This window comes from Protopterus annectens, chromosome 2.part1 (genome assembly GCF_019279795.1).
Source record: "Protopterus annectens isolate FY-2018-M chromosome 2.part1, PAN1.0, whole genome shotgun sequence".
Taxonomy (NCBI): Eukaryota; Metazoa; Chordata; order Ceratodontiformes; family Protopteridae; genus Protopterus; species Protopterus annectens.
In genome coordinates this window covers 305,285,413-305,312,603 of record NC_056729.1, presented here as the reverse complement: position 1 = coordinate 305,312,603, position 27,191 = coordinate 305,285,413, and the positions used below count along the sequence as shown (strand labels likewise).

Sequence of the window (27,191 nt, the reverse complement as noted above, 5' to 3'; positions counted from 1 at the left end):
GTTTGTTGAAGTTTTCTAGTACATGTCATAGCCTGTATAACAGAAGTTTACATGCCTTATAATCACAAGAAGATACTGAGAAATGTTTTGCAAATGTTTTTTTATTTTTTTAATTGTGATTCACTTTAATATTGTTTATTACATTATAGGGAAGCCTGTGCATGCTGGTAAGCATGTGTGTGCCAGATTAACAAATTTAAATGACTTGCATTTTAACTCTGACACAACTCTAAACTGAAACATGGGAGGACATGGTTCAATCAGTAACTTCCTGAATTTGTATAGCACTTGAATATTTACATTTTCATGAAGGTTCCCCTACGTACCTGTTCAACATTTTCTTGATAGGAATTGCTGACTTGTTTTGGTGGGCGCAACAGTTTGAATTTATAAAGATCAGCACAGTTTTAAGAAGCAACTTATGTTTTCAATTAATGAGGGGGATTCTGGACAGAAGCACAAGGAGAAAAGACAGCAGTCTGAAAACACCAGTGTTAAATAGATAAGAAGAGTATTACTGTTTCCTAGTTTTATTGTTGTGTAGTATTTAGTGCTTAACATTCCTTATGTGTAGAGCTGATGTTGAGTGTGCTTTAAATTGATGGAGCTATCATAGTACCTCAATCATTTTGCTGTTCCTGGTTGAGGGACTTTTGCAGACACTGATGTGTGAAATATCTTGTCTGTTTAAGGGGTAATTGTTTCTCTCACTTTCTGTAAGTGAAAATAGTTAAAATGACACTGATGAACAACATGGTAAATCTACTTCATTTAAGAAATACAATTTTGTGCTGAGATAATTAATATAGACAGTTATTAAAATGGCCTGGTGCTTTTAAAAATATACGACTGATTTGAATGTTTCTAAATAAGCCCATGACATGTACTATATAACATGTACAATAAATTGCACATGATATGTGCAGTATAACAAGTACTGTGATAAGTTCCATAGCCTTGTTACAGCCATGGGATAACCCTGGCATGCATGACTGATGGTACAGCCGGACAGTGCTTAGACCATGAATGATGTCTGTCAACAGCTGTGCCACTGCATGCACATCTTTAGTACTTCAGCACGCTGCAGATGGACAGATTGACTGACCTATTGAAAATCAGTGCATAGACTACTACCCTCTATTTCAGTTTTCTTTTCCTAGCTGAGTGAACAGTACTTTGACAATGTTTTGTATTCTTGCTGACAACAAAGTGTTTGCAGCATACTGCATTCACAAAATGTTCTAATGACTTGTATTGAGTAGCTTGATTGACATTGCAAGCCAAAGTAAAATTGAGCTGGTCATAAATGTAAGTTATAATAAGTCATTTGTTGTATAACTATTCTTGGTCTGATTTATCATTTTATAAATTAAACAGATTGAGCTACAACTTGCTGCTTTGGTTTGTTGAAAAACAGCCTCTCTATCTCTTGATTCTCTTTGATATTAATTCCAGCACTTAATTATTTCAGAATATTATTAATTTCAGAAACTAAATCAACCAAATTTCTTCATCTTTGGCATAGGGTGCTATCCATGTTTGCAAAAGTCTCACTAGACACAGACAGACTATGACAGAGAAAATCAAAGTGTGGGCTGAAAGGTCCATAGTAAGAGTTTAATATAGATTGATTAAGAAAAGCAAAGATAAATCCCTACACTATTTCACTCCTTCTGTTGCATGCAAAGTGCACCACTACATTTGCTTGCATCCACTCAAAGAAGCAATGTTTTTAAAGTAACACATGTGGGGATCATCCCCCTTATAGGTGACTAACTCCTGCCAAAACACAAAAAATAGAAGTAAAATAAAACACTAATAATGGCGTCTCACTTGTCAAGAAACACAACAGTGTTTCAGTAAAAGAAAAATTTACTTGTAATATCACTGAGGATACACTTAAATAGTCTGCTCACAGGGGTGATCTTTTTAAAGTAATACTAGCACCCTTTTTATTCTTAAAGTGTATTAGTATAGCAATAACCCACGCCTGGGTGTGGGTAATGCTAAATTTACCCACGGTTGGCGTGGTTTGGTCCCGAGGCCGGACCAAAAAAGCCAACCGTGGTAATAGCATTACCCACACCCAGAAGTGGGTTATTGCTATTATACCATGACATTATTTAAGAAAAGAAACTTTTACTTTTCTTAAATAATGGCATAGTAAAATGCCTGTTTGCTGCCCTTCCGCAGATGTCTGGCATCCACGGCAGTTCTGATGTACTGGCGCCTGCAGTACATCAGAGTTGAGCAAAAACGGAGAAAGCAAGATCTCCGTTGCTTTTTAGTGTTCGCTATGTTAAATGAGTTTAACATAGCGAGACAGTTTAAAATAAGCAACGGAGATGTCCGTTGCTTATTTTAAAACTGTCTCGCTATGTTAAACTCATTTAACATAGAGAAACACTAAAAAAAAGCAACGGAGATCTTGCTTTGTCCGTTGTTTTTAACATTGCTATGTTAAATGGGTTTAACATAGCGAGACAGCTTTACAATAAGCAACGGAGATCTTCGTTGCTTATTTTAAAGCTGTCTCGCTATGTTAAACCCATTTAACATAGCGAGACAGTGTTTTAAAAAAACGAGTTATACTGATGGAAAAAAGTCCGGGCGACCGGACCTTTTTCCATTAGTATAACTCGATTTACAACGGGCACGCTGGCCAATCAGCATGCACGTTTTGGGGGGGGTCATGGTATAATTCTGGTTTAAGCACTTGGGCTTCAGGCCAGTTATTTTACATTAAGAAGGTTTGTGGTCTGCACTCTTGTGGGAGAAGAGGCTGGACTCTGCCCTTCTGAGCTGGGAATTTCTGGTTAAAGGTTTATAGTGCCTGAACATTTGAACTGTATCTTACTGAAATTGGTACACCTTGTTTGCTGTAGCATAGACTAGATCCAGGCCTGCAGAATCTAGCTTTGTTTATATGCTTGTTGTTTGTTTGCTTGTTATTTCCCTAGAACGCTAATTCCACCTAATACGCAGCTTCTCAGCGCTTCTGTGGATCACTAGTGATATCTGCATTGCTTACTGTACTTATTTCCTTGTTTCACTTGAAAGAAAGTTACTGTTTGTCATTTTTGCATTTAAGTTACCTGTAACACATTGCACTTAAGTTACCTGGCACTTGCTCACTAAAGCAATTATATAAGTCAGCACTAAAAATTAAAAGCACTACACCCTCACTCCCCACTGGCCCTGGTTTTCAATTATTAAGGAATTCCCAATATTATTCTAGCATGTCCAAAGGTCAGTTGTCAATCTCCTCTCTGGTCCAGCTGGTGAATCTGGGAATCTTGAGGCAATGTTACAACTGCCTCATGTACACAGACAACCCTCTCCTCCTCCCAACAAATTCCAACACATGTGAGAGATGCAACCATATAGCCAAACTGGAGGCTAAGCTCTCAACTCAGTACTGGCATAACCAGTCAGGAGGAGAAGGAAACCACACTCACTACAATTCCAGTCTCACATAGACCTACCACGACAGCAAACCAAACACATAATCACACAAAAACATACTCTGAGGCTCTAAATAAAGATCTGCCGAAGCAGCAGAGACCTCCAAAGCAGACACCCAAGCAGCCGCTACCCCAAAACAAAACACGTGCAACACATATCTCACAAAGCCAGTGTGCCAAACAGTCACAGCCCTTAAGACTAAACAACGCACCTGATATACTTGTAATAGGTGACTCTATCGTCAGGCACACTGACGTCCCGCTCACCAGGCTGAACAAGGAGAGGGTCACGGTGAGCAGCCTGTCGGGCGCTAGGATCCGCCACATAACACAAGCACTCAGGTCACTCCAAGGCAAGTACAAATATGACTCAGTCATTGTCCATGCTGGTGTGAATGACCTGAGACGTACCTCCCTGGACTACATGAAAACAGACATAAAGGAGCTCTCTGAGCATGTAGCCCAGGCCGGTATGACCCTGACCTTGAGTAGCATCTTACCCTCACCAAGAATGATGCCACAATATGAAGACAAGATGATCAATTTCAACAATTGGCTTAAGTACTGGTGTCATTCAAAGGGGATCCAATGCCTGTCAGCTTGGGATGATATGCTCGACAAGCCACGATGCTTTGCTAGGGACGGCTTGCACCTGTCACCCCTGGGCTTTCAGATATTGACAAAGGCTCTTGCTACCCCCATAGTGCCTTTTTTAGGCAAGGCTCAAAAGACAAACCCACCTCCATAGGTATCACAAGGGATAAGAAACTAAGAGTAATGCTACTCAACGCCAGAAGTCTAAACCTCAAGATGCACGCACTCGAAACTCTCCTTAGCATGGAGAACATCAATATCTGTGCAGTAACAGCAAACTGGTTCAGGGCTCCCAAGAGCACCCCAGCACTACCAGGTTATACCTCATACCATGCTTTTCGGCCCCAAAACTTGGACCGAACCACAAAAGGAGGGGGAGTATCGATATTCATCAAAGATACCCACACCTCCAGGTTGGTGGCAAAGCACGAAGCATCAGAGACTATCCATGTGCAACTAACAGTGGGTAAAACTGCCTTCCAGTTTATAGCCTGCTACAGACCACCCTTCCAAACCCAGGAACCCCACTCGGCCTTCCTGAGAACACTGGAAAATATGAAGGTCTCTCCAAACACCATTATACTGGGCGACTTCAACTACCCAAACATAAACTGGGAGCATTACTCTAGCTCCAACACCCTAGCCCAAAGGTTCCTAGAATTTATAAACTCAAATGCTATGGAACAACTTGTTACCACTCCCACAAGAGGGGAAAACATACTGGATCTGATCATCACCAACATGGGGACTCTATGCTCCAGACCAGAAGTGTATCCCTCACTGGTAAGATCAGACCATAAACTAATCTCACTGGATATTCACATCCCGACCCCACCCCCTGCCCCGAAAACCACAGTGAAAAACTTCTCTAAAGCAAATTTCACACTCCTCAAAACTGAGGTGGAATCCTTCAAAGCCCCCGGGCCTGTGGAAAATACGTCCCAGACCGCAGAATCCTCTATAAATGCATTCTATGAACACCTTCAGGAATGCATGGATCATGCGAGCCCAAATAAAACCAAGACCCAATCCTCCAAAGGCAGACGTCCTGTCTGGTGGACCCCAGCCATAAACAAACTATACAATAGAAGGAGGAAGCTACTAAATGATAGAGCAAAATCCCAAAAAGGGAAGGCATCACTGATCAGTATTAGCAAAAAACTACGGTCACACATAAAATTGTCTAAGGCCAGCTTCGAGAGAAAAATTGCACAGGACACTAAGGATAATCACAAGGCTTTCTTTAGTTATGTTAAGAACCTGGGTGGTAATTCCCAGATATGCTCAGAATTAGTCCAAAATGACAAAAAATACAACGAACCCACAGACATTGCCAACATCCTAGCTGACAGGTTCAGCGCAAACCCCCCCCCCCACCAAAAGGGCAAATATCTATCCCAGCAGAGTGCTGCCCCCCTGACATCTCAGATGCTCAGGTAAGAGCCGCCCTCTCCAAAGCAAAAAACACAGCATCAATGGGACCAGATGGTGTCCTGGGCTGTGTCCCACATGAACTCCAAGAAGAGCTAAACCCAAACATAAAACTACTGTTCAATCTCAGCCTTACTACAGGATATGTGCCCAAAGAGTGGCGTACAGCAACAGTGGTCCCTCTCCATAAAGGTGGTGCCTCAACAGATCCTGGAAACTATCGCCCCATAAGCCTGACTAGCTTGGTCTGCAAAGCTATGGAAAGGATCATCATGGACCTCATAAATAAAGATATTGGGGACCTACAAACACTGGATCCTACCCAGTTCGGCTTTGTTAAGGGCAGATCCTGCCTCTTAAACTTGGTTGATTTCTTTGAAACAGTCACCAAGGCCATTGACGAGGGGAAGGTGGTCCACACAGCCTACCTGGACCTCGCAAAAGCCTTCGATACAATACCCCACTCGGGCATTATAGATAAGCTCACCAGCTTAAATATAAACCCCTATGTCACTAGATGGGTTGCAAACTGGCTCAAGGACAGAACCCGCATGGTTAGAATTGCTGGAGCCATGTCAGACTCCAAACCAGTTACAAGTGGTGTCCCACAAGGCTCAGTCCTGGGACCTCTCTTGTTCGGTATATATTTCTCGGAGGTACAGGCCAACACGGAAGGACTGCAGCTGACCAAGTTCGCAGATGACTGCAAACTGGGCGCCATAATCGACTCTCTAGCCGACACAAGCATCCTCCAAAAGGGCCTCATAGAAACAGACAACTGGTGCCAGAGCCATGGCCTCAAGTTAAATGCCAAAAAGTGTATAGTCATCCCTTTGGCAAAACAAAGTGCCCACAAATTACCACATAGGTGGTAATCCATTAAGTACAGAAGAAGTAATTAAGGACCTGGGGACCCAAGTTGATAGCAATCTCTCATTTGACAACCACGTGGCCAAAGTGGTTAGAAAAACATTTTATATAGCCCACCTAATCATGAAGGGATTCACATCTAGATCAGAGGAGGTCATCGTGCCTCTTTACTCAACCCTCATCAGGCCCATAATTGAGTACAATGCCCCTTTTGGGATGTACCTTACCAGACACCTGCAGCAACTGGAAAGACCCCAAAAGTACCTCACCAAGAGGATCAAAGGGCTCAAACAAATGCCATATGCTGCCCGGTTAAAGAAACTCCAGCTCTACTCAGTGGCATACCGCCTGTTCAGAGGCGATCTGTGCCTGACGTATAAAGCCATGTCCAACCCGGAATTAATGGACATGCTGCACCTCAGAAAATCCAAATCCCATCGAGCTACGCGCTCGAGAGACTTGAACCTCAGCACTGAAATAAATAGGACACGCTGGAGGGACAGATTCATAACCCAAAGGCTCCCTTCACTGTGGAATAAAATCCCAGTCCAGGTTAGGCAAAGTCCCTCATTGACTCTCTTCAAGAGGAATCTTGATGAGTGGATGGGAGATCGTAGGTTTACCCCGGGTATCACTTCTGTGTCACTGTTAGACAGAGGCACAGTATACTAACCTCGAAAAAGGGCATAGCAAAATAAATTTAAAATGTGGTGAAAGCCAAACACATTCTGGATAGGCTTATAAATGCCCTAGGGCAGATAGCCTAGTATGAACCTATGAACCTATGAACTCCTACCTTCAAATACACTAGTATTAGTAATTTATTAAATCACTTGTCAAGGAACACATCACTACTTAAAGTAGCTTGTAAATTGTAATGTCTCACAGAAAGCTCATATTGATGCACCTGTGGGAGTTTATCACTTGGTCTAAATGAAGATCTGCAAAAGATGTAGGGCTCTGTACAGTCATGAATGTTTTGTGCATGATGACACAACAAAATTGTGTTTTAGGAGTCAGGACCTCTGCAGTGTTCCATTCAGTCTGTATATATGTTGAGTAAGAGCTCTGCTCACGTTCTTGGTTTGTTTATCAAACATATTCATTCTGGGCATGTGACTCCACCAATGGTGCCTCGTGTCTCTGTTCCTGTTCACTATTTTCCAGAGCAGCCTCAAGTGACTGTGATCTCTAGTATGCACGTGTGTGGATCCCTATAATATATGAGATGGGTAACATTGAACTCTGCCCTTTAACATCTCAAGTCATAATTCTCTCCTGGAAAAGGGTAAATTGCTTTCTGCTGGTATGAGGGAAGTAGCTACTGCAAGTGCCTTTATCTAGGGAACTTGTTCATACATGAGGATAACAAAGAGACCGAAAGTAGATAGTCACTGCCCTGACAATACTGCAGGCATTGTGCAGGAATGTGGTAAACTGAAAGTTAAGCCACTGGATGAAGTTCTCTCTCTTTCCAAGTTACAGCCACCATCTTGGGCAGTTTTGTCATTATTGGTGCATGCGTTTTGTTTCATTGTTTACTGGAAAAATGTTCAAAACACTAGGAAGGTGTATGAAAAAGCACATGTATGTTTCGTATGCAAGGGTCCTATGATTTGAAAATGGCACAGAATTAATCTTTATCTGCCACTGGTAAAATGTATTTTCTTTGAATGTGAGTTTCAATGCTGTTTCAATGAATGTGAGTTTCAAGAGCAGAGAAGTTTTAATGCTAAGTTTGTTTAGCAGATGTCTTAGCGTTTGTGCTGTAAAATGCAAAATAAAACTTTCAAATGAAGTCCAAATCATCATAGAAGTAAATAAGTATGCACATTAATGTTTATGGTAAATGGAGTGAAATAGCCAAGTAATGGATCATTGGAATGGCTGCAGGGGGAGGCTCCGTTCGACCATTATTTTGTGAGGGGGAAGGGCGGCAAATTTAGACAGCCCCAGCTGAACTATACCTCCCAACTGTCCAGATTTTCATAGAATGAATAGATTTTTGCTTCTTATTTTTGGTTTGTTCCTCATAAAATTTGTGGTTTTCTGGCAAATAATTTAGGAATTAAGTCACTAAATAATGACACTGAGTTTCAGACTTCATAACCTTCAGAAAAAATACATGCTAAAGTGTAAGACCTGTTGTTCTATCAACTGTCTCAGTTTATACAAGAGCAATTTTTGGTACTGTTTATATGTTCCCCCAATATATTTGGCCTTGTCCAGATTTATTGCATTAACAGGTTGAGAGGTACATGCAAATAAATTGCTTTATAGAATTAGGCATAGCCAAACCTCTCAACTGTCTCTGATTTTGGCTCATATAATAATCCCTCTGCAAAATAGCAATTTTGGAAGAAAACATTGAGGGGTTTACAATTAAGAAATAACTGTAATAATTAGAGTTATAGATTACTTTTATTTCAGAAATGCATGTATATTTTTTATTTTGTCAGCTACTCAAGTTAGCAGTACTAATATTTAAAGTGTCCCTTCTTTGACAGGTTCCCAGCTGTATTGTGTGGCTATTTTATATTTTTACATCACATTTTTGGTCCATTTCATAAAATTGTTTTTTTTTTTTTTGGAAAATTAGTGACAAATCATTAAAGACTGAAGTTAGAAAATAATGACAGGCATTTGAGTTTCAGATTTCATACCGTTCAGAAAATTCATACTAATGCAAGACCTATTCTATTATCTTTCTAAGTTTATAAGAGCAATATTTTAAAATTGTCCTTATTTTTGGGCCTTTGTCCCACTTTGTATGGCTTTGTCCAGATTTCTTGCTCTGAGCTTGAGAGGTATGACAAATGTGTCAGGGTCATCACAGTCAGCCAGAGACATTTCAAATTGTGGCATACTTGTTGCACCTCACTCCCCCATGTAGTGACTCTGGATGTATTGAAGAAAGGCAAGGAGTAGTTATGCAGTGTTAATGTGCAGAGTATCCCCCCCCCCCCATCCAAGGTAGACACAAGTACTAGAGTGGCTTTTCATCTGTCCTTGATTTTTGCAGAATGGTCTGGTTTCTGTTATGTTTTTTTTGTACTGTTGATTATGCTTATTACTCAAAGTGCCTGTTGCTCTGTGTTTAAGTAGCAATGCTTTAATGACCATCAGGTAAGCTTGGTTGAGATTGTAAGATGCAAGTAAGCTTTAATAAGCATACTGTTAAAGAATTGCCAACACTGAAAGCCTTTCTGCTGTTGCCATGTAGAGAATACTTAACTAGATAATGTATAAGCCTTGGGTACTGAAATGCATATGACAGTATTTGTAATAAAGGACAGAATTACATTTAGTTTAAGAAGCTCAATACACTTAGAGACTTCCAGTCATCTCTGCAGGCTTTACCCGTAAACTAAACAGAGTGCCAATCCTGTTATCCATAACCTGTACAGTAATCCTTTTAAGCAATGTATCTTGAACTTATTTCTTGTTTGCTTTTCATTTTTTACTTTGATCATGTTTTCCCCATGAAACAAGTAGATAGTTATCAGGCAGCAGGTATTTTCTTGGATAAGGAACATGTTTACACTTGGGGCATCAGAGATTTCTACTTTCAGCATGTTACTTGGTACTTAATAAAGCTGAATATAAATTATAATTAGAATTGCAGTGCAAGAAGTGGTTTGAGTTGAGTGTTGTTTATTTTTCTTGTACTTGATTTTGACTGGTATTCCATTAATGTATTTAAAAAAGTAATTTATTTTTTCATGCCTCACAACCTTTTTGTTTCCATCTAAATATTAAGTAAGCTGTCATGCAGCCAATGCACTGAAATATTTTTATTCTTCTACACTTCATTTTGTCTTGATTGGACTCTCATAATGACGGTTTGGCACCCACGGCAGTGTATTTAGTTAGTTTTTGTGGTTTTGAGCATAGCTCCTCCCCTTTCTAGTTGGCCGCACCCCTTCCCATTGACCCCACCCATTAAGCTGTCTCCTGCAGCCTCCCTTTGATTTGAAGTCACCAGCCACCACTGAATGAAACATCAATAAAGTAAAAGAACCTTGTTATCCTTTGTATCTTTAGTAAGCATTTTATATTTATGCTTTCATTTAACCCAGGACTTTTATTTACATTTTGTAAAAGCTGTCAGTTAACTTCCTTGACTTTTAAACTATTTGCATCACCAGAAAAACTGTTTTTTGTGATACATGGTCCAATACAAAAAAATAGAACTTCCTGAATTCTGAACAAGATAATGTATGTTTTGCTAAAACATTTGTTATGTATTTGTGTCTAACAGTAAGTGTATGTTCATAAATACAGTTCAACAGTTTTCTTGTAGTTTTACCTGCATAGAAACAGCTGCATTGTTCTGACATAGCTAAATATACTACCATACTGGAATTACGTGTGGTTTCCAGTAGTCCAAATCTGTTTATGTGAATGTCTTAAGATAATATTTCAATGCTCATTTATAAATTGACAGTATTTACAGTTGTTACATTTGAGCCAGATTCAATAAAGCCTACACTAAGTGTACAAGATATGTAATCAAGAACATGCTTATCACATTTTGTGTGCTTTCTAATCACTCAAAAAGATTATACTAAGTGTACATGTAATCTACACTTTGTAGAAACCTTTGTGAAACCCTGTCAATATTTAAAGCTGCAAGACTATCAGTAGGAAAGTTAAAATTAGGAGGAAGAAGTTGTGAGTTATGTCTGTGTTGTCTGTCCACTCAGAATGGTGTACACTTAGTGGTCAGTGAAGCACAGGGCCCATTTTTACTGTTACACATTCCTTTTTTAACAGAAAGATTTTCAAATAATGCCTTAAAATTACAGTTTTTCTTATATATAAACTTTGGTTGTGCAACTATTACAGATGACAATTCCTTATTTCCCAGTATTATTTTCCAGTTGTTGTTAACTGCCTAATTTTATCTGATTCTAATGACATAGGGAGAGGGATTACTCCAAAATGTTCTTTATTCTTGATACCTACCCATTTTATCAAAGCCTGCTAATAAAATATGAGTAAACCTTGTTTCTCTTAGACGTTTAACTTTTAAAACAATACTGTCCAAAACACTTTTATAATACTCTTTTTCAATAAATATTTTTTAAGAAAAGTTACTTCCTTTTCAAAATTTATGTAACATCTTACTAGTCTACTTAAACAGGTAAACTGCCCGTTAAGTACATTTCTTTTCATAAAGTATGGATGTTGGCTTTTTGCATTTAAATATTATTTATAAATTGTTTTTTGCTATGTATACTACTACTAAACTTTCTTTCTTCCACATACATTTGTAACTCAGCATCGAGAAAGCTGTTTACCATGTTGACTTCTGATGAAAGTTATAAAATCTGTACTACTATTTGTCAATAACACATTTCTCCAGTTCTTCCTCACTTCCTTTCCATTTGAGGAACAAATCATCTATATATCACTTGTAGAAAACAATTTTACTGTATAAAGCATGTGTACATATTACTGCATTCTCCCACCATCAAATTACTAGGTTGGTGAAGGATGGTGCCATCCTGGCACCCATTGCTACACCTTATTTTTGCTTATAATATTTGTGATTAAATAAAAAAAAATGCTCTCCAAAACTAATTCTGTTAGAAGACAAAGCAAGTTAATTTAATCAATTGTGTAGTCGGTTGTTGTGTCTTTCGGCTTTTCCCGGTTAGGGGTCGCCACAGCAGAACTCCGGTCCGCTCATGATTGGCAGTAGATTTTTACATGCCGAGTTGCCAGCCCTGATGTACAACCTTCAATGAAGGTACGCCCATTCACACGTCTCCAGATAGAAGAAGCTCTAGCTGAGAATCAAATGGGACAATGTCTTACTGTGAGGCGACAGCGCTACCACAGCAGCACCCCCGTAGTACCCACCACCACAGTACATAACTTGCATAAATAATTTCTGAGATAGTCAATACCTGTATCTTGTAAGATACTAGTGAGAAGTGAAACAACATCTAACGTAAGTGCTGAACCTGGAATGTAAGTGTTGAACCTGTAATAGAAAAAAAATTGTCTAAGAATACAAATGAATGGCATATCCTTGTATGTTGTTACTTAGTAATGTAAGTATAAGGTGGGTGATTCTTACAGCAATTTCATCAAGATGTGACAGCACTGGCTTGTGAGAATATACAGAATGTGTCCTCCATCAAGTAATAGACCTTATGTCTAAAATGTACAGATTTTCAATGAATGCCCATATTTCGGCCTTATATGTTTGTAATGGAAAATCATTAAAGAGTAAAGTTAGAAAATAATGACACACATTTTAGTTTTAGACTTCTTATCCATCAGAACAAACATAAAAGTAGTAATGTAAAACCTGTTATTCCATCAACTGTCTAAGTTTGTAACACCACAATATTTAAAAACTCTCCCCATTTTTGGGCCTTTGTCACACTTTTATTTATAGCTTGGTTCTGCTTTGTTGGTCTAACAGCTTGGCAGGAATGTACACATTACAGAAACCTGTAAGAAAGCAGTACAATTTACAAAAACAGCATCATAACAACAGATATACTGTACTAAGCACTAAGCTATACACCCTGAGCATCAGACAAAATATTTGTGTATCCCTGAGTCCAAAAGATAGAAAACAAGGATATGGCACAGTTTTCATCATTTGCACAGGGTGTTGTGTATGTAATGGGGTGGGGGGCAAGAGGCCTAGGCTGACACAAAAGGTAGTGAATGTGTGTGAGTAAGTAAGAGAAACAAGCAGACATTTGGATAAAGTATCAAATGGCCATTGAGACAGAATGAGCTTTAAGCCTCACATCTGATTCACTTAACTGTTACGTGTGTGTGTGTGTGTGTGTGTGTGTGTGTGTGTGTGTGTGTGTGTGTGTGTGTGTGTGTGTGTGTGTGTGTGTGTGTGTGTGTGTATGTATGGGCACTCCAGGTGAAATTGGTGTATGAGTGTTTGCAAGAACACAGCCAAGCACTGTTGTCGGGCAGGTGTGAGCCATGCCTGCTAGAGGTGACAGTTCATAGTCATCATCCCCATCCCTGAGAATTGTCTCTGCCAGGAGTTGCACTGGCATAGGTCAGATGCACTGCTGCTACCTGAATGTGATTGATGTCTGCTGGATGAGCTCTCCTCATGAGTACAACCAGGACCATGACCACATGGCCTGCCAAGTCTGGGTGTGGACAACTCAACCACTGATGGAGCAGTGGAAGTAGTGCCACTATGGGAGTGTGATCAGGTACAGCCACATTGGCTAACATCAGATGATGTGGCTGAACTACACCCACTTGGATGCCTTCCCCCTCCTAGCAGACGTTCTGTCACAGCCATTGCCTGTTCCAGCATGTCATTCATCCGATCTATTGAACTGGCAACATGGTGAAGGCAGTCATGCATGTCAGCCTGTGTCACATCTACAACCCTAAGCATTTCCTTGGAGGCCCTATTGGAATGTGTCTGAGCCTCAATGACCGCCCTAAACATTTGTCGAATGGCATGAAAAGACACACCTGGATCAGGTGGAGAATGGACAGCAGGCCTCCTATGAGCAACCAGGACAAATTTCCTGAATGGCACCTCATCCATATTTTGGCTGTGACCAGAGTCAACAGGCACTGAAGCTGCAGTAACCACACTACTCTGATCAAGTGTCTCACCCTCACTTGTCTAACATCTGAGGGCTCACTGGAATGGGTTTGTGTAGGCCTACTGTCTCTGTCCGATGGAATTACAGGGGATGGCTGAATGTCAACTCAGTGTCAGATTCAACCTCTGCATCCCTGTCTGTGTTTGGCCACCATCATCATTAGAGTTTGCTGATCCTCTGACATCAGTTGATAGAAGTCCTGCACTTCCACTGTTAGGATCACCTGTGATAATAAGCAAGAATCACAGGAAAGAAATTAATAGCTACACTACTACAGTTCAATATATGCTAACAAACACTGATGCCACTATCACAGATAGTACAAAATGCATACATAGTCCTGACACCCACCTCACACATGCAATTAAATGATTATTTATGTGAAATGCTCATCAGTACTGTAATACAAATGTTTGCCTTACCATGTGCAAATGACTCCACACTTGCTAGGGAGGATGGTTCTGGAAGAAGTTAAGCAAAATGTAAGGACACTATCATCACAACAACAATAACACACAGGGGGAAATATGGGCCTTTATATGTCCATCAACAATACATTTAACTGAAACTTGGATAATACAACCACCCCAAACCCATCTGTAATGAACCAGAATGTGTTGTTAATATCAATCTATAACAAGTCCCCCCAAAAAATGATTAAACCAACTTAAGTATTGCTTTCAATATTTTACTATACAAGAAATATTTAAAAATTGACAAAGATAGGTCTCCCTGGAAGCTCCTCATGGGACATACTTCACCACCTTAAAACAGTTGTGCACTTTCCACTGAACTCTCTGGACCTCTGACAATGGATAGGAACTCTTCATTTGGTGTCAGTGTTGGCTCTGTAGCAGCCTCCCCTCCCCCAGTAGCCAGCTGTCCATGGGCTAGTGAAGCTCCTCTTCTCCAGGCCGATGAAATAATGTCAGTGGGCCTATGACACACTTGATCATATGTCCTGTTGAGTCCTCCAACAGCGTTCAGATCGTTCACAATCTGGTTCCAAATTTGCATTCTATCAGACATATCCCCACATCCTTTCTCAAGCAGAAAAAAGGCACCATGTTGCTGAAATGCTTAGACAATGACAACATTTTTGGGGTCACTGAAGGGAGGTTTGTGGGGATTGGGATACTTGGGAACCATAGTCCTAGGTGACATAAAACACAAAATAAGGATACTACACATAAATATCACATAAATAAAAGTCCTGCTTAGATGTAACACGTATTAGGTTCATAGGTAGGTACTAGGCTATCTGCCCGAGGGCATTTATAAGCCTAGCCAGAGTATGTTGGCTTTCACTGCCCCATTGATTAATTAACTGATCATCTTTCAAGCAGAGCCAATGAAGTGATCCAAAGGGTGTATTTTCTGTTACCCATCCACTCGTCAAGGTTTCTCTTGAAGAGTGTTAGTGATGGGCTCTGCCTGATGTAATTTGGAATTTTGTTCCAAAACATGGGGAGTCTCTGTGACAGGAATCTATCCTTCCAGCATGTTTTATTTATTGTTATGGTGAGGTTTAGCTCACTAGAGCGCGTGGCTCGCAGTGACTTTGATTTCTTTAGGTGGAGCATGTCCATCAATTCTGAGTTGGACATGGCTTTGTAAGTCAAGCAGAGATCATCTCTGAGTAAGTGATATGTCACTGAGTACAGCTGGAGTTTTTTCAGTCGGGCTGCATAGGACATATGTTTGAGGCCAGTAATCCTTTTGGTGAGGTACTTTTGTGGTCTTTCCAGCTGTTGGAAGTGTCTTGTGAGGTACAACCCAAATGGAGCATTGTACTCTATGATGAGTCTAATTAGTGATGAGTAGAGGGGGCACTATAACCTCTTTATTTCTAGATGTGAATCCTTTAGTAATTAGATGGGCCACATAGAAGGATTTCCTAACTACTTTGGCAATATGATTGTCAAAGGAGAGATTACTGGGTCCCCAGATCTCTTATTACCTCTTCTATATTAAGGGGGCTGCCACCTATGTGGTAATTCATGGGTGTTTTGTTTTTCCCAAATGGGATGACTATGCATTTTTTGGCATTTAGCTTGAGGCCATGTCTTTGACACCAGGTGTCCATCTCAGTAAGGCCCTTTTGGAGGATGTCTGTGTCAGCCAGAGAGTCAATTATGGCTCCCAGTTTGCAGTCATTGGCGAACTTGGTTAGCCATAGTCCTCCTATGTTTACCTGTACGTCTGAGAAGTATATGCCGAACAGTAGGGGTCCCAGGACCGAGCCTTGCAGGACACCACTTGTGATTGGTTTAGAGTCAGACCTGGAGCCCACTATTCTTACCGTGTGAGTTCTGTCTATAAGCCAGTTGGCAACCCATCTCATGATGTAGGGGTTTATGTTCAGGCTGGTGAGTTTTTCTGTAATACCTGAGTGGGGAATAGTGTTGAAAACCTTGGCGTGGTGAAGGTAGGCTGTGTGAACCACCTTTTCATCTATGGCCTTGGAGACTGTCTCAAAGAAGTCAACCAGTTTTAGTAGGCATGATCTGCCCTTAACAAAGCGGAACTGGGTCAGGTCAAGTGTTTGGAGGTTCCCAATGTCTTTGTTAATGAGTTCCATGATGATGCACTCCAGGCTAGTCAGGCTTATGGGGTGATAGTTACCAGGGTCAGTTGTGGCCCCTCCTTTGTGGAGAGGAATAACCGTTGCTGTGTGCATTCTCTGGGCACATAGCCTGTGTAGAGGCTGAGGTTGAACAGCGTGTTTAGGTGGGGGGGGAGGTTAGTTCATTCTGTAGTTCATGCAAGACGCAGCCTGGGATTTCATCTGGTCCCATTGATGCTGTGTTTTTTGGCTTTTGAAAGGGCTGTTTTCACCTGTGCATCTGTGATTTTTGGGACACTACTCTTTTCCGGTATTGTTGTAGGCCCTTTTGGAGGTGAGAGGGGGGTGAAGTTTGCATTGAATCTATCTGCCAGGATGTTGGCAATATCAGTAGGTTCAGTATATTTTGTGCTATTTTGCACTAGTTCAGTGCATATCTGTGAGTTGTCACTTAGATTCTTAACATAGCTAACGAAGGCTTTGTGGTTATCTTTTGAATCCTTGGCTATTTTTCTTTCAAAGTTAGCCTTGGATGATTTCATGAGGGACCTTAGTTTCTTACTGATACTGATCAGGGATGACTTTCCTTCTTGGGATTTGCTTTTTTTCTGAACTAGTTTCCTCCTTCTATTGTATAGCCTGTTTATTGAAGGGGTCCACCAAACTGGTTTCCTTCTCTTAGAGAAGTGAGTCTTGGTTTTGCTTGGGATGGTATGATCCATGCATCCTTTTAGGTGCTCAGAGAGTGAATTTGTAAAGGTTTCTGCATCATGGGCAGCGTTATCCTTTAGCATGGGGCTGTGAAACTTACTACCTCTGTCTTAAGTAAGGTGAAGTTTGCTTTAGAAAAGTTTTTTACTGTGGTTTCCTTAGTTGGGGGTGGTGGTTGGGGGTGGACATCCAGAGTGATTAGTTTATGGTCTGATCTAACCAGTGACAGGTTGACCTCCGGTGTGGAACACCTGTCGCCCATGTTGGTGATGACCAGGTCCAATATGTTTTCACCTCTGGTAGGGGAATTTATCAGCTGATCCAGCGCATTTGAGTTGATGAATTTCAGGAAGCGCTGGGCCTAGGAATTTGTACTTGAGAAGTTTTCCCAGTGAATGATAGGGTAATTGAAATTGCCCAATATCAGGGTGTTTGGTAGGACCTTCATGTTTTCCAGTGTCTCCAGAAAGGTTGAGTGGTAGTCCTGGGTCATGGAGGGTGATCTGTAGCAGGCCACAATTTGCATTGCAGATTTGCCCAATGTTAGTGGATGATCTCAGAGGTATCATGCTGTGCCATTAACCTGGAGGTGTAGGTATCCTTGATGAATATGGATACACCCCCTCCTTTTGTGTTTCGGTCCATGTTCTGTGGCCAAAACGTGTGGTATGAGTTGTAGCCCAGTAGTGTTGGGGTGCTCTCTGGAGCCTTGAACCAGGTTTCAGTTACTGCACAGATGTCAACGTTCTCCATACTGAGGAGTGCTTCGAGCGTGTGCATTTTGAGATTTAAACTCCTAGCGTTGAATAGCATAACCCTCAGTTTTTTGTTAATTGTGCTGTTTATGGAGGTGGGTTTGACTTTTGAGCCTTGCCTAAAAAAGGCACTATGGGGGCAGCAAGAGCCTTGGCCAGTATTCGAAAGCCTAGGGGTGACAGGTGCAAGCCGCCTCTTGCAAAGCAACATGGCTTGTCGGGCATGTCGTCCCAGGCTGACAGACACTGGATCCCCTTTGAATGACATCAGAAGCTTAGCCAATTGTTGAAATTGATCATTTTTTCTTTATACTGAGATATCATTCTTGGTGAGGGCAGGATGCTACTAAGGGTCAGGGTCATACCAGCCTGGGCTACATGATCAGAGAGCTCTTCTATGTCTCTTTTCATATAGTCCAGGGAGTTACGTCTCAGGTCATACACACCAACATGAACAATGACAGAGTCATATTTGTACTTGTTCTGGAGTGACCTGAGTGCTTGTGTTATGTAGCGGATTCTGGCTCCTGACAGGCATCTAACAGTAACCTTCTGTTTGTCAGGCCCAGTGAGTGGGACATCAGTGTGCCTGACTATAGAGTCACCTATTACAAGTGTGTTAGGTATGTTATTTCACCTTAAGGGCTGTGATTGTGCGGCACACTGATTTTGTGTTTTATGTGTTGTCTGGTTTGTGACGAGAGGTGCAGGTTGTTTGGGTGTCTGCTTTGGAGGTCTCTGATGCTTTTGCAGGTTTTTATTTAGAGCCTCTGAGTATGATTTTGTGTATTTATGTGTATTTTTTGCCAGGACTGTTTTAGTAGGTCTGTGTGCGGCTGGAGGTGTGGTGCAAGTGTTAACCTTTTCCTCTTGACTGTCTGTTCCAGTCTTGGGTGGAGACAGCTTAGCTTCCAGTTTGGCCCTATAATTGCATCTCTCGCATATGTTAATGTTTTGTGGTAGGAGGAGAGGGTTGTCTGTGTATATGAGGCAGTTGTAATATTGCCTCAGGATACCCAGGTTCACCAGCTGCACTGGAGAGTACACCTGAAATTGCTCTTTGGTCATGCCTGAATAGTAGGGTGAGCTGCTTATTCACTTGGTTGGTGAGGGGTGGATAAAGAGCCTTGCCCTGCTGGGCAGTCAAGTGTTGGGGTATATTAGTGCTTGCTATTAGGTCTGAGCAAGTGCTGGGCTGTAAGATGCTTTTTGAGTGCTTAGGTTGAGAGTTAGACTAGTTTCAAGGGAAAAAACGAAGAGGAGACTTAATGGAGTTGGGAATAATTTAACCATAGCTAACCGGCACTGCCCGGTGCACAAAACCATGCAAACACATTTTTTATAGTAGGGAAATGAAAGAGATAGAAATTAGCCCAAAATGGCCAATAAACTACTAACTTCTGGGTTGGAACCACTCCTCCAGGGACACATAGGTTGCTCAAAGCTCCCCTCTCTCACAGGTGAACAGAGAAACTTCCTTTTATCCAAGTAAGGTATGGGCAACTCAGAAACTAGTATCACAGCCCTGAATTCAGCACTAGCCTGAAAACTGGACTATACTAGCTTAGAATGGCGTGAAACAAGGAATTTTTTTTTTTGAAAAGATAAGGCAGAAATAGTAAAAATACACTTAAAACAGCTTTAAATGACTACAAACGAACAGAAAAGGCTATCGCACTTTAGTGTGTAGCCTACAACAGTTAAACAAATTATTTAAACAAAAAACAACTTTTTAAAAATGCAGGCAGTCAAATAAGCACAATATGTGAAAAAACAAGTTTCTAAATCACAATAAATGGTGGAAAATCTGCACTTAGGCAGAAAACAGTTAAGTACAGCAAGAAAGTACAGAAAACTGATACTTAATCATTCCAAAGTGTCTCTTCTAAGCTAGAAGGATTGTATCAGTTTAAGGCTTTCTAGTGCTACCCAGTAGGTCAGTTACAGGAAAGATGGGAAACAAGCGCAGATGTGGTCTTTTAAACCAGATAGTTGAAAGAGACAAGCAAACTGTCCAAATGGTCAATAAACTACAATTTCTGGGCCAAGAACCTCTCCTCTCATGGTAGACAGGCAACCTAGTGCTTACCACTCCCACTGATGAGCTAGAAGGCTTTCCTCCAACACAGAAAGGCTTGCGGGACTCAGAAGCTTACCAACAGTCCTGGATACAGCAACTCTGTATCTGGACTAGGCTAGTTACAGGAAAGGTGGGAAACAAGCGCAAGTGCGGCTTTTAAACCAGAATGTTGAAAGAGATGGAAAAAAACTGCCCAAACTGCCAATAGCTACAATTTCTGGGCCAGAAACCACTCATCTTGTGGTAGAGAGGCTACCTAATGCTTACCTCTCCCACTGATAAGCTAGAAGGCTTCCTTCCAACACAGAAAGGCTTGGGGGGCTCAGAAGCTTACAAAGAGTCCTGGATACAGCAAATCTGTACTTGGACTAGACTAGTACCAGGAAAGGCAGGAAACAAGTGCAAACACAGGCTTTTAAATCAGAAGGTTGAAAGAGATGGAAAAGTTTCCCAAACAGCCAATAAACTATAATTTCTGGGCCAGAAACCACTCCTCCTGTGGTAGATAGGTTACCTAATGCTTACCACTCCCACTGATAAGCTAGAAGGCTTCTCTCCAACACAGAAGGGCTTGGGGGGCTCAGAAGCTTACCAACGGTCCTGGATACAGCAAATCTGTACCTGGACTACTCCAGTTATAGGAAAGGCGGGGACAAAATGCAAAACGGGCTTTTAATCAAAAAGTAGAAAGAGATGGAAAAACTGCCCAAACGGCCAGTGAACTACAATTTCTGGGCCAAAACCCACTCTTCCCATGGTAGATAGGCTACCTAGTGCTTACCACTCCCACTGATAAGCTAGAAGGCTTCCCTCCAAAACAGAAAGGCTTGGGGGGCTCACAAGCTTACCAACAATCCTGGATACAGCAAGTCTATATCTGGACTTGGCTAGTTACAGGAAAGGCAGGAAACAAGCTTAGAATTGCTTTTTTTTTTTTACAGAAAAGCATCTAAAACAGCAGTAAATACAATTCAAATTGTAGTGCAGGCCAGCACACCCAAGTGTGTAGCAACACTACGGCAAATACAGTTCAAATAAATGCAATTAAATTAACAAATGACTAAAAAACAAGTGCAGAAGGCAGTAAATTAGAAGGCTACTAACAAGTAATAAGTGCAGAGTAAGAGCGACTGAACAGATAGAACGCAAAAGAGCAACTAAGACAGTTACAGTAAGAGCAGCTGAATAAAATATATATATATATATATATATATATATATATATATATATATATATATATATAATTTATTTATTTATTTATTTATTTATTTTTTTTTTTTTTTTTTTTTTTGAGGGAGGGAACAATGCAGGATTAAGAGGCTACAGGGGTTGTCCTTCCCAAATGCTCTCTTTGTACACAGTAGGAGTGCCTGAAATCAGAATATGATCTTGCTGTACTCAAGTTGAGTGAGCAAATGAGATGGGCCCAGAAGGAGTATCCAAATACAAATCTACAAGAGGTGCAGGCAGTTTCAAAGCCACCAACATTAACACCAAAACAAGAACAAGGAGGGTGGGTGGGGAACTAACTGTAGAGAGACAGCCACAACTTCAGTTGAGTTAATATTCAGTGAAAAACACAAATAAATAAATTAAATACAGTACTATATGCAAAAGAGCAGATAAAAGTGTATTAAATTCACTTATAAGTCCAGTTGATTTCAGGTAGATGTTAGCCGGCCAAAGCTCTGATATTAAGCAGAGATAACTCAAAATGTACCACTTATATAAGGCAAGACAGAATGTCAGTGATGAGCTGAAACTACCCCCACTGCTATCAATGGCTACACAGAATTTCTAAAAAGTACTCTGTAAAGAGACAGCCACAACTTCAGTTGAGTTAATATTCGGTGAAAAACACACATAAATAAATTAAAAGCAGTACTATATGCAAAAGAGCAGATAAAAGTGTACTTAAATTCACTTATAAGTCCAGTTTATTTCAGGTAGATGTTAGCCGGCGAAAGCTCTGATATTAAGCAGAGATAACTCAATATTATTAGTTTTTCAATAATATGCACTGGAGAAAAAAAAAACTTTCAAGCTATTCAAATATAAAGAAGGGTTATGCGGTTGTAACATAACATAGTCACAGATAAAGGTTGGATCCAAAACAAGGGGTAACACTAGCAAAGCAAACCTCTGTAAAAACATTTTAGTCATGGCAACACAGAGATGGAACTTGGCTCCCCCACCCCCAAACAACAGGCAAATTATGTTTCTGTACCAAACAAAGGAATAAAACATCAGTGAATTGTTATATGTGCAATCAAACAAACTGTCCCAAAAATATGTGCACACATTTACCACATAACATTCATTTTATTCATTTTTATGCAGTTGCCAGTCACCTCTGCCTGTGACCAGCACTCCCCTAGAGAATTATACGTTCCATCTTAGAAGGCTAACACCCCTGTGTCATTGACAATATAAGACATTTACATCTCCACCCATTTTGACTAATTTCATTCTTATGCAGTGCTATAAGTTCCTCAACTGTGTGGAATTTTGATATGAAGTTTTCAAGGAAGTCGTTTAAGTAAAAAACATAAAACTGTCTCAAAACATGAATGTACAACTGCTTTATTCTAAAATAGTAACAAAAACAGGTGCAAGCTTTCACACATAGGGTGTTTCTTCAGATAGAATAAACCAGTATTTCATTTGTTTTTCTTGCATCAGTTGAGTGTTTTGCTTCTAAGCCATTTAATGCACAGAGAAGACAGAGTCAAGGCTAGCTGGTGTAGTACCTGATGTGATCCCTATTCTAGCTCCCTTCTGCTCCAAGATGAGGAGCAAAAATAAATAAACAAATAAAATTCTCTGTACAAGTTGAGTACCAAAAATGTGTGCTTCCTACATGTTAAGGAAAAAATGGTCCTGATCCTCTCTACAAGTTGATGATGGGAAAATAAGATATCCTGCTCAAAACTACACCAAACTGCTTGCTAAAATTTAACAAGTACCTCAGCGGTGACTATAAGCACAGTAACTGCAGGTGAATGAGCACAGAGGAGGAAACTTACATATCAGTATGACATTGTTTCACAAAAATGTAAATATTCACAAGAGTAATGGTTTTAGTGACAGCTAAAAGCACTGACAGGCACAAATAAGCAAACAGTAATCTACTGCACCCCCCAGTATTATAAGTTGTTTTAGATAATTATATTTTTGTTGTATCCAAAAGATATATACAAGGGTAATTATTTTGGTGGCAACTACCAAGAACTTAGTTTAATTAATAATATCCTTGTTGCTTTATTTAATTGGGTTTCTATGATAATTGTATGGCCATTTTATTCTATTTTAATAAGATTTTTTATTCATGCAGTGCTTCATTTGTGTATCTTCAGATTCACCTCTTAGTCATGCAGTACTTGGCAGATTCATTTATGAAGTTGTGTTTGTGTAATCTGAATCTCAATTTAGACTGTCTTCTTTCTGTTGCTATGGTGACAGTTTTTACTTAATGTTGCTCACTTCTTGTCTCTTCCTCTCTTCAGTGCTTCATTTTGTTTTTTCTAGAATTTCTGCTTTCACTTTCTTCAGGTTGCTTTCTTAAATTATTGGATGAATTTTTACTGATCCTAATCAGGTAATGTACTCAAATTTAAGATTTTAGTGCTGTTATTACTGTGAACTATGTTTAGTTTGTGCCACAGTCCTGATTCCTGTTTCTGCATTACAATCCTGATTCCTACTTTGTTATGTTTCTTTTATTATTTTTATTCATGCTTAACAATGTATTTGAGCTGGAAATGCATATCTCTGGTGTTTGATGTTTTTTTAATTATTTTACTTTTTTGAGTGTTTTTTTTTTTTGCTAAAATACTGTTTTAAGATGGTGACAGTTAGCTGGATTTTGACATATGTGAGGGAGTAGGGATCTGTAACTGTATGATAGGTTCAGGTGGTATGAACTAACTTTTTACTGTGCATGGAACAGATCTGATGCACAGGTGGCTAGCAATCTGATTGGTCAGTTTCCTTTAATCATTTTAAAGCTACCAATATATATATATATATATATATATATATATATATATATATATATATATATATATATATATATATATATATATATATATATATACATATATATATATATATATATATATATATATATATATATATATATATATATATATATATATATATATAGATAGATATATATAGATATATATATAGATAGATATATAAATATATAGAGATATAGCTATAGATAAATATAAAATTTCTCTGCTGATGATTCCTTTTTTCTACTACCATCCATCATTTCTTCTTTATTGGCCCATTTATCTCTCCATTGAAGATGATAACTAGAGTATGGAGCATCACTTATCAAATATGGATTTTTTATAGGTTCATAGGTTCATACTAGGCTATCTGCCCTAGGGCATTTATAAGCCTAGCCAGAATGTGTTTGGCTTTCGCCACCCATTTTAAATTAATTTTGCTATGCCCTTTTTTGAGGTTAGTATACTGTGCCTCTGTCTAACAGTGACACAGAAGTGATACCCGGGTTAAACCTACGATCTCCCATCCACTCATCAAGATTCCTCTTGAAGAGAGTCAATGAGGGACTCTGCCTAACCTGGACTGGGATTTTATTCCAGAGTGAAGGGAGCCTCTAGGTTATGAATCTGTCCCTCCAGCATGTCCTATTTATTTTAGTGCTGAGGTTCAAGTCTCTCGAGCGCGTAGCTCGATGGGATTTGGATTTTCTGAGGTGCAGCATGTCCATTAATTCCGGGTTGGACATGGCTTTATACATCAGGCACACGTTATTTAATGTAAGGGGATGGGAGTTTAGACAGGGAGAAGTGCCCTTTTCCAAAGAAGATAAATATGCAGCAGCACTCTGTATGCATCCCGTCAAACTGTTCTACATGAAACTACTATGTATCTGTGTTCCCTCTCAGTGCTGCTATTGCATGTGCATTGTGACCATAGAACAGAATCCACTAGATGTTGTAGCAGTACCAGAAAAACACACACCATTCCCTAATGAAACAGAGTTAACATTAATGCACTTGACCCACTCTCTTCTCCAGCTGGGTCAAACAGTGACCAGTATTATCAAAAAGAGGAATTCACTGGAAACAGTGCGGGTGGGCAACACAACTTCCAATTTAATAATAAAATAATTTAAAATATACAAGGAGTCTTGTATATTTTAAATTATCTTATTATTAAATTCTATTTCCAGTGAATTTCTCTTTTTGATAATACATTCTTTTATAGTTCACTGGATTAACTGTGGCCTGCTTATTATACTTTGTGGTCAAACAGTGACCAGGCTTGCTTTTTAAAACTGGGCCAGTTGGTTGATTGTCAGGCCTCCATCCTTCTGTGCCACAGAGCTAGATATAAATACAATAGTTTAATGAAAATGTTTTTAAGATTACTCCTTCATTCAAAGGAATCACGGCCCACTCTGCTCTCGCACTGGTTTCCAGCTGTCCCAGTATAACAATATAATGAAATATATACCATCCAGTGATGAGTCTTCCCTACCCCATTTCTCCTCCACCTTCACATTCAGACACCTGTAAGTGAGCATGGGTATTACAGCAACTATTGCTGTGAGAAACATTCTGTGCTTTGAGAGTAAAGAGAAACCTGCTTAAGCAGCAACATAATCTTAATACTCAGCATAAAGGTCTTACCAGCAAATAAAATGGTGGGGGGGTCACACTCTTTTTTTCAAGTCCAGATGGTATGTAGGACCTGTATGAAAAAAGTAGCTAAAGTCTAAGACTATTGCACGAACCAAAAAGAAAAGATGAACTGAAGACCACAGATGAAGAATCCACTTAAAACACCAGTTTATTGAACCTCTAGTGCTTCGGCAACTGCCTTCATATATAGCTGTAATACTGAAGGTATTATTTATGCATTGAAATGTCCATGTAACCTTCTATATATAGGAGAAAGTAAAAGGAAGTTTAAAACTAGACTGCAGGAGCATGTCAGGAATATTATAAATAATAAAGAAGATAGCCCTGTTGCTAAACATTTTATGCTGGTTCACAATTCTAATCCAAATGGGTTACAAGCCATTATCTTAGAACATATTCTGAAGGGTATATTTTCTGATGATTTGTATAAAAATAAGTTGTTATATAAAGAAAGTATTTTTATTTGAAATATGACACTTTATTTCCTCAGGGTCTGAATGTGGAATGTAACTGGAGGCTTCTTATCTGATGAGAAAGTAGTATTAAGTATTTTTTAATGTTTATTGATTAATTGGTTTAGGCTGCTTGTTTAATTGTTAGATGTATTAGGGTATATAAACTGTGTAACTTATGTGATGTTTTATACTCCTTGAAGGCGGTTGCCGAAGTGCTAGAGGTGCAATGAAGTCTAAGATTATGTTTTTTTTTTTTTCACAAGTGAGTCATGTATGGCCAGATACAAAATTTAGTTAATATAAGATCATGAAACTACATTCTTAGTAGTGTTTGCCTCAGAATTCTTTGGTCAGATTTGACAAAGGCTTTCACTGATTGACAAAGATATCACTAAAGAGAGCCCGCATCCAATGAAATTGCTTAAATATCACTTATTAATCTGACTAAAGTCAAATACAGTGCTATCTTTTTTATTATTATTACTGTTTTTTAGACTTTTCGGCTGGGAAAGGCACACCGAGTCAAACGTTGTTTTCAGGTGAGTCATGAAAGCATGCAGCATTATATCACTTACCAAAGGGTACATAGCATGCAGTATTATATCACTTATTAAAGGGCACAAAGCTTGCAGCATTATGTCACTTACTAAAGGGCACAAAGCATGCAGCATTATGTCACTTACTAAAGGGCACATAGCATGCAGCATTATGTCACTTACTAAAGGGCACATAGCATGCAGCATTATGTCACTTATAAAAGGGCACAAAGTATGCAGCATTATGTCACTTACTAAAGGGTACAAAGCATGAATCATTATGTCACCTACTAAAGGGTACAAAGCATGCATCATTATGTCACCTACTAAAGGGTACAAAGCATGCAGCATTATGTCACTTACTAAAGGGCACAAAGCATGCAGCATTATGTCACCTACTAAAGGGTACAAACCATGCAGCATTATGCC

The 27,191-nt window shown here is 39.6% G+C and overlaps 1 protein-coding gene across 4 annotated transcripts in view; it reads left to right on the top strand.

Annotated features, from left to right (window-relative positions):
* The window catches only part of LOC122794035, a 1,121,292-nt gene that overhangs the window by 988,108 nt on the left and 105,993 nt on the right, over nt 1-27,191 (top strand). For 3 of the 4 annotated variants that reach the window (XM_044062148.1, XM_044062146.1, XM_044062147.1), the window contains one exon: nt 26,721-26,765. The exons of the other annotated variant lie outside the window; for it this stretch is intronic. In XM_044062148.1, coding sequence (XP_043918083.1) covers nt 26,721-26,765 — 45 coding nt within the window. The remainder of the gene's footprint in view (nt 1-26,720; nt 26,766-27,191) is intronic. 4 annotated transcript variants of the gene reach the window in all.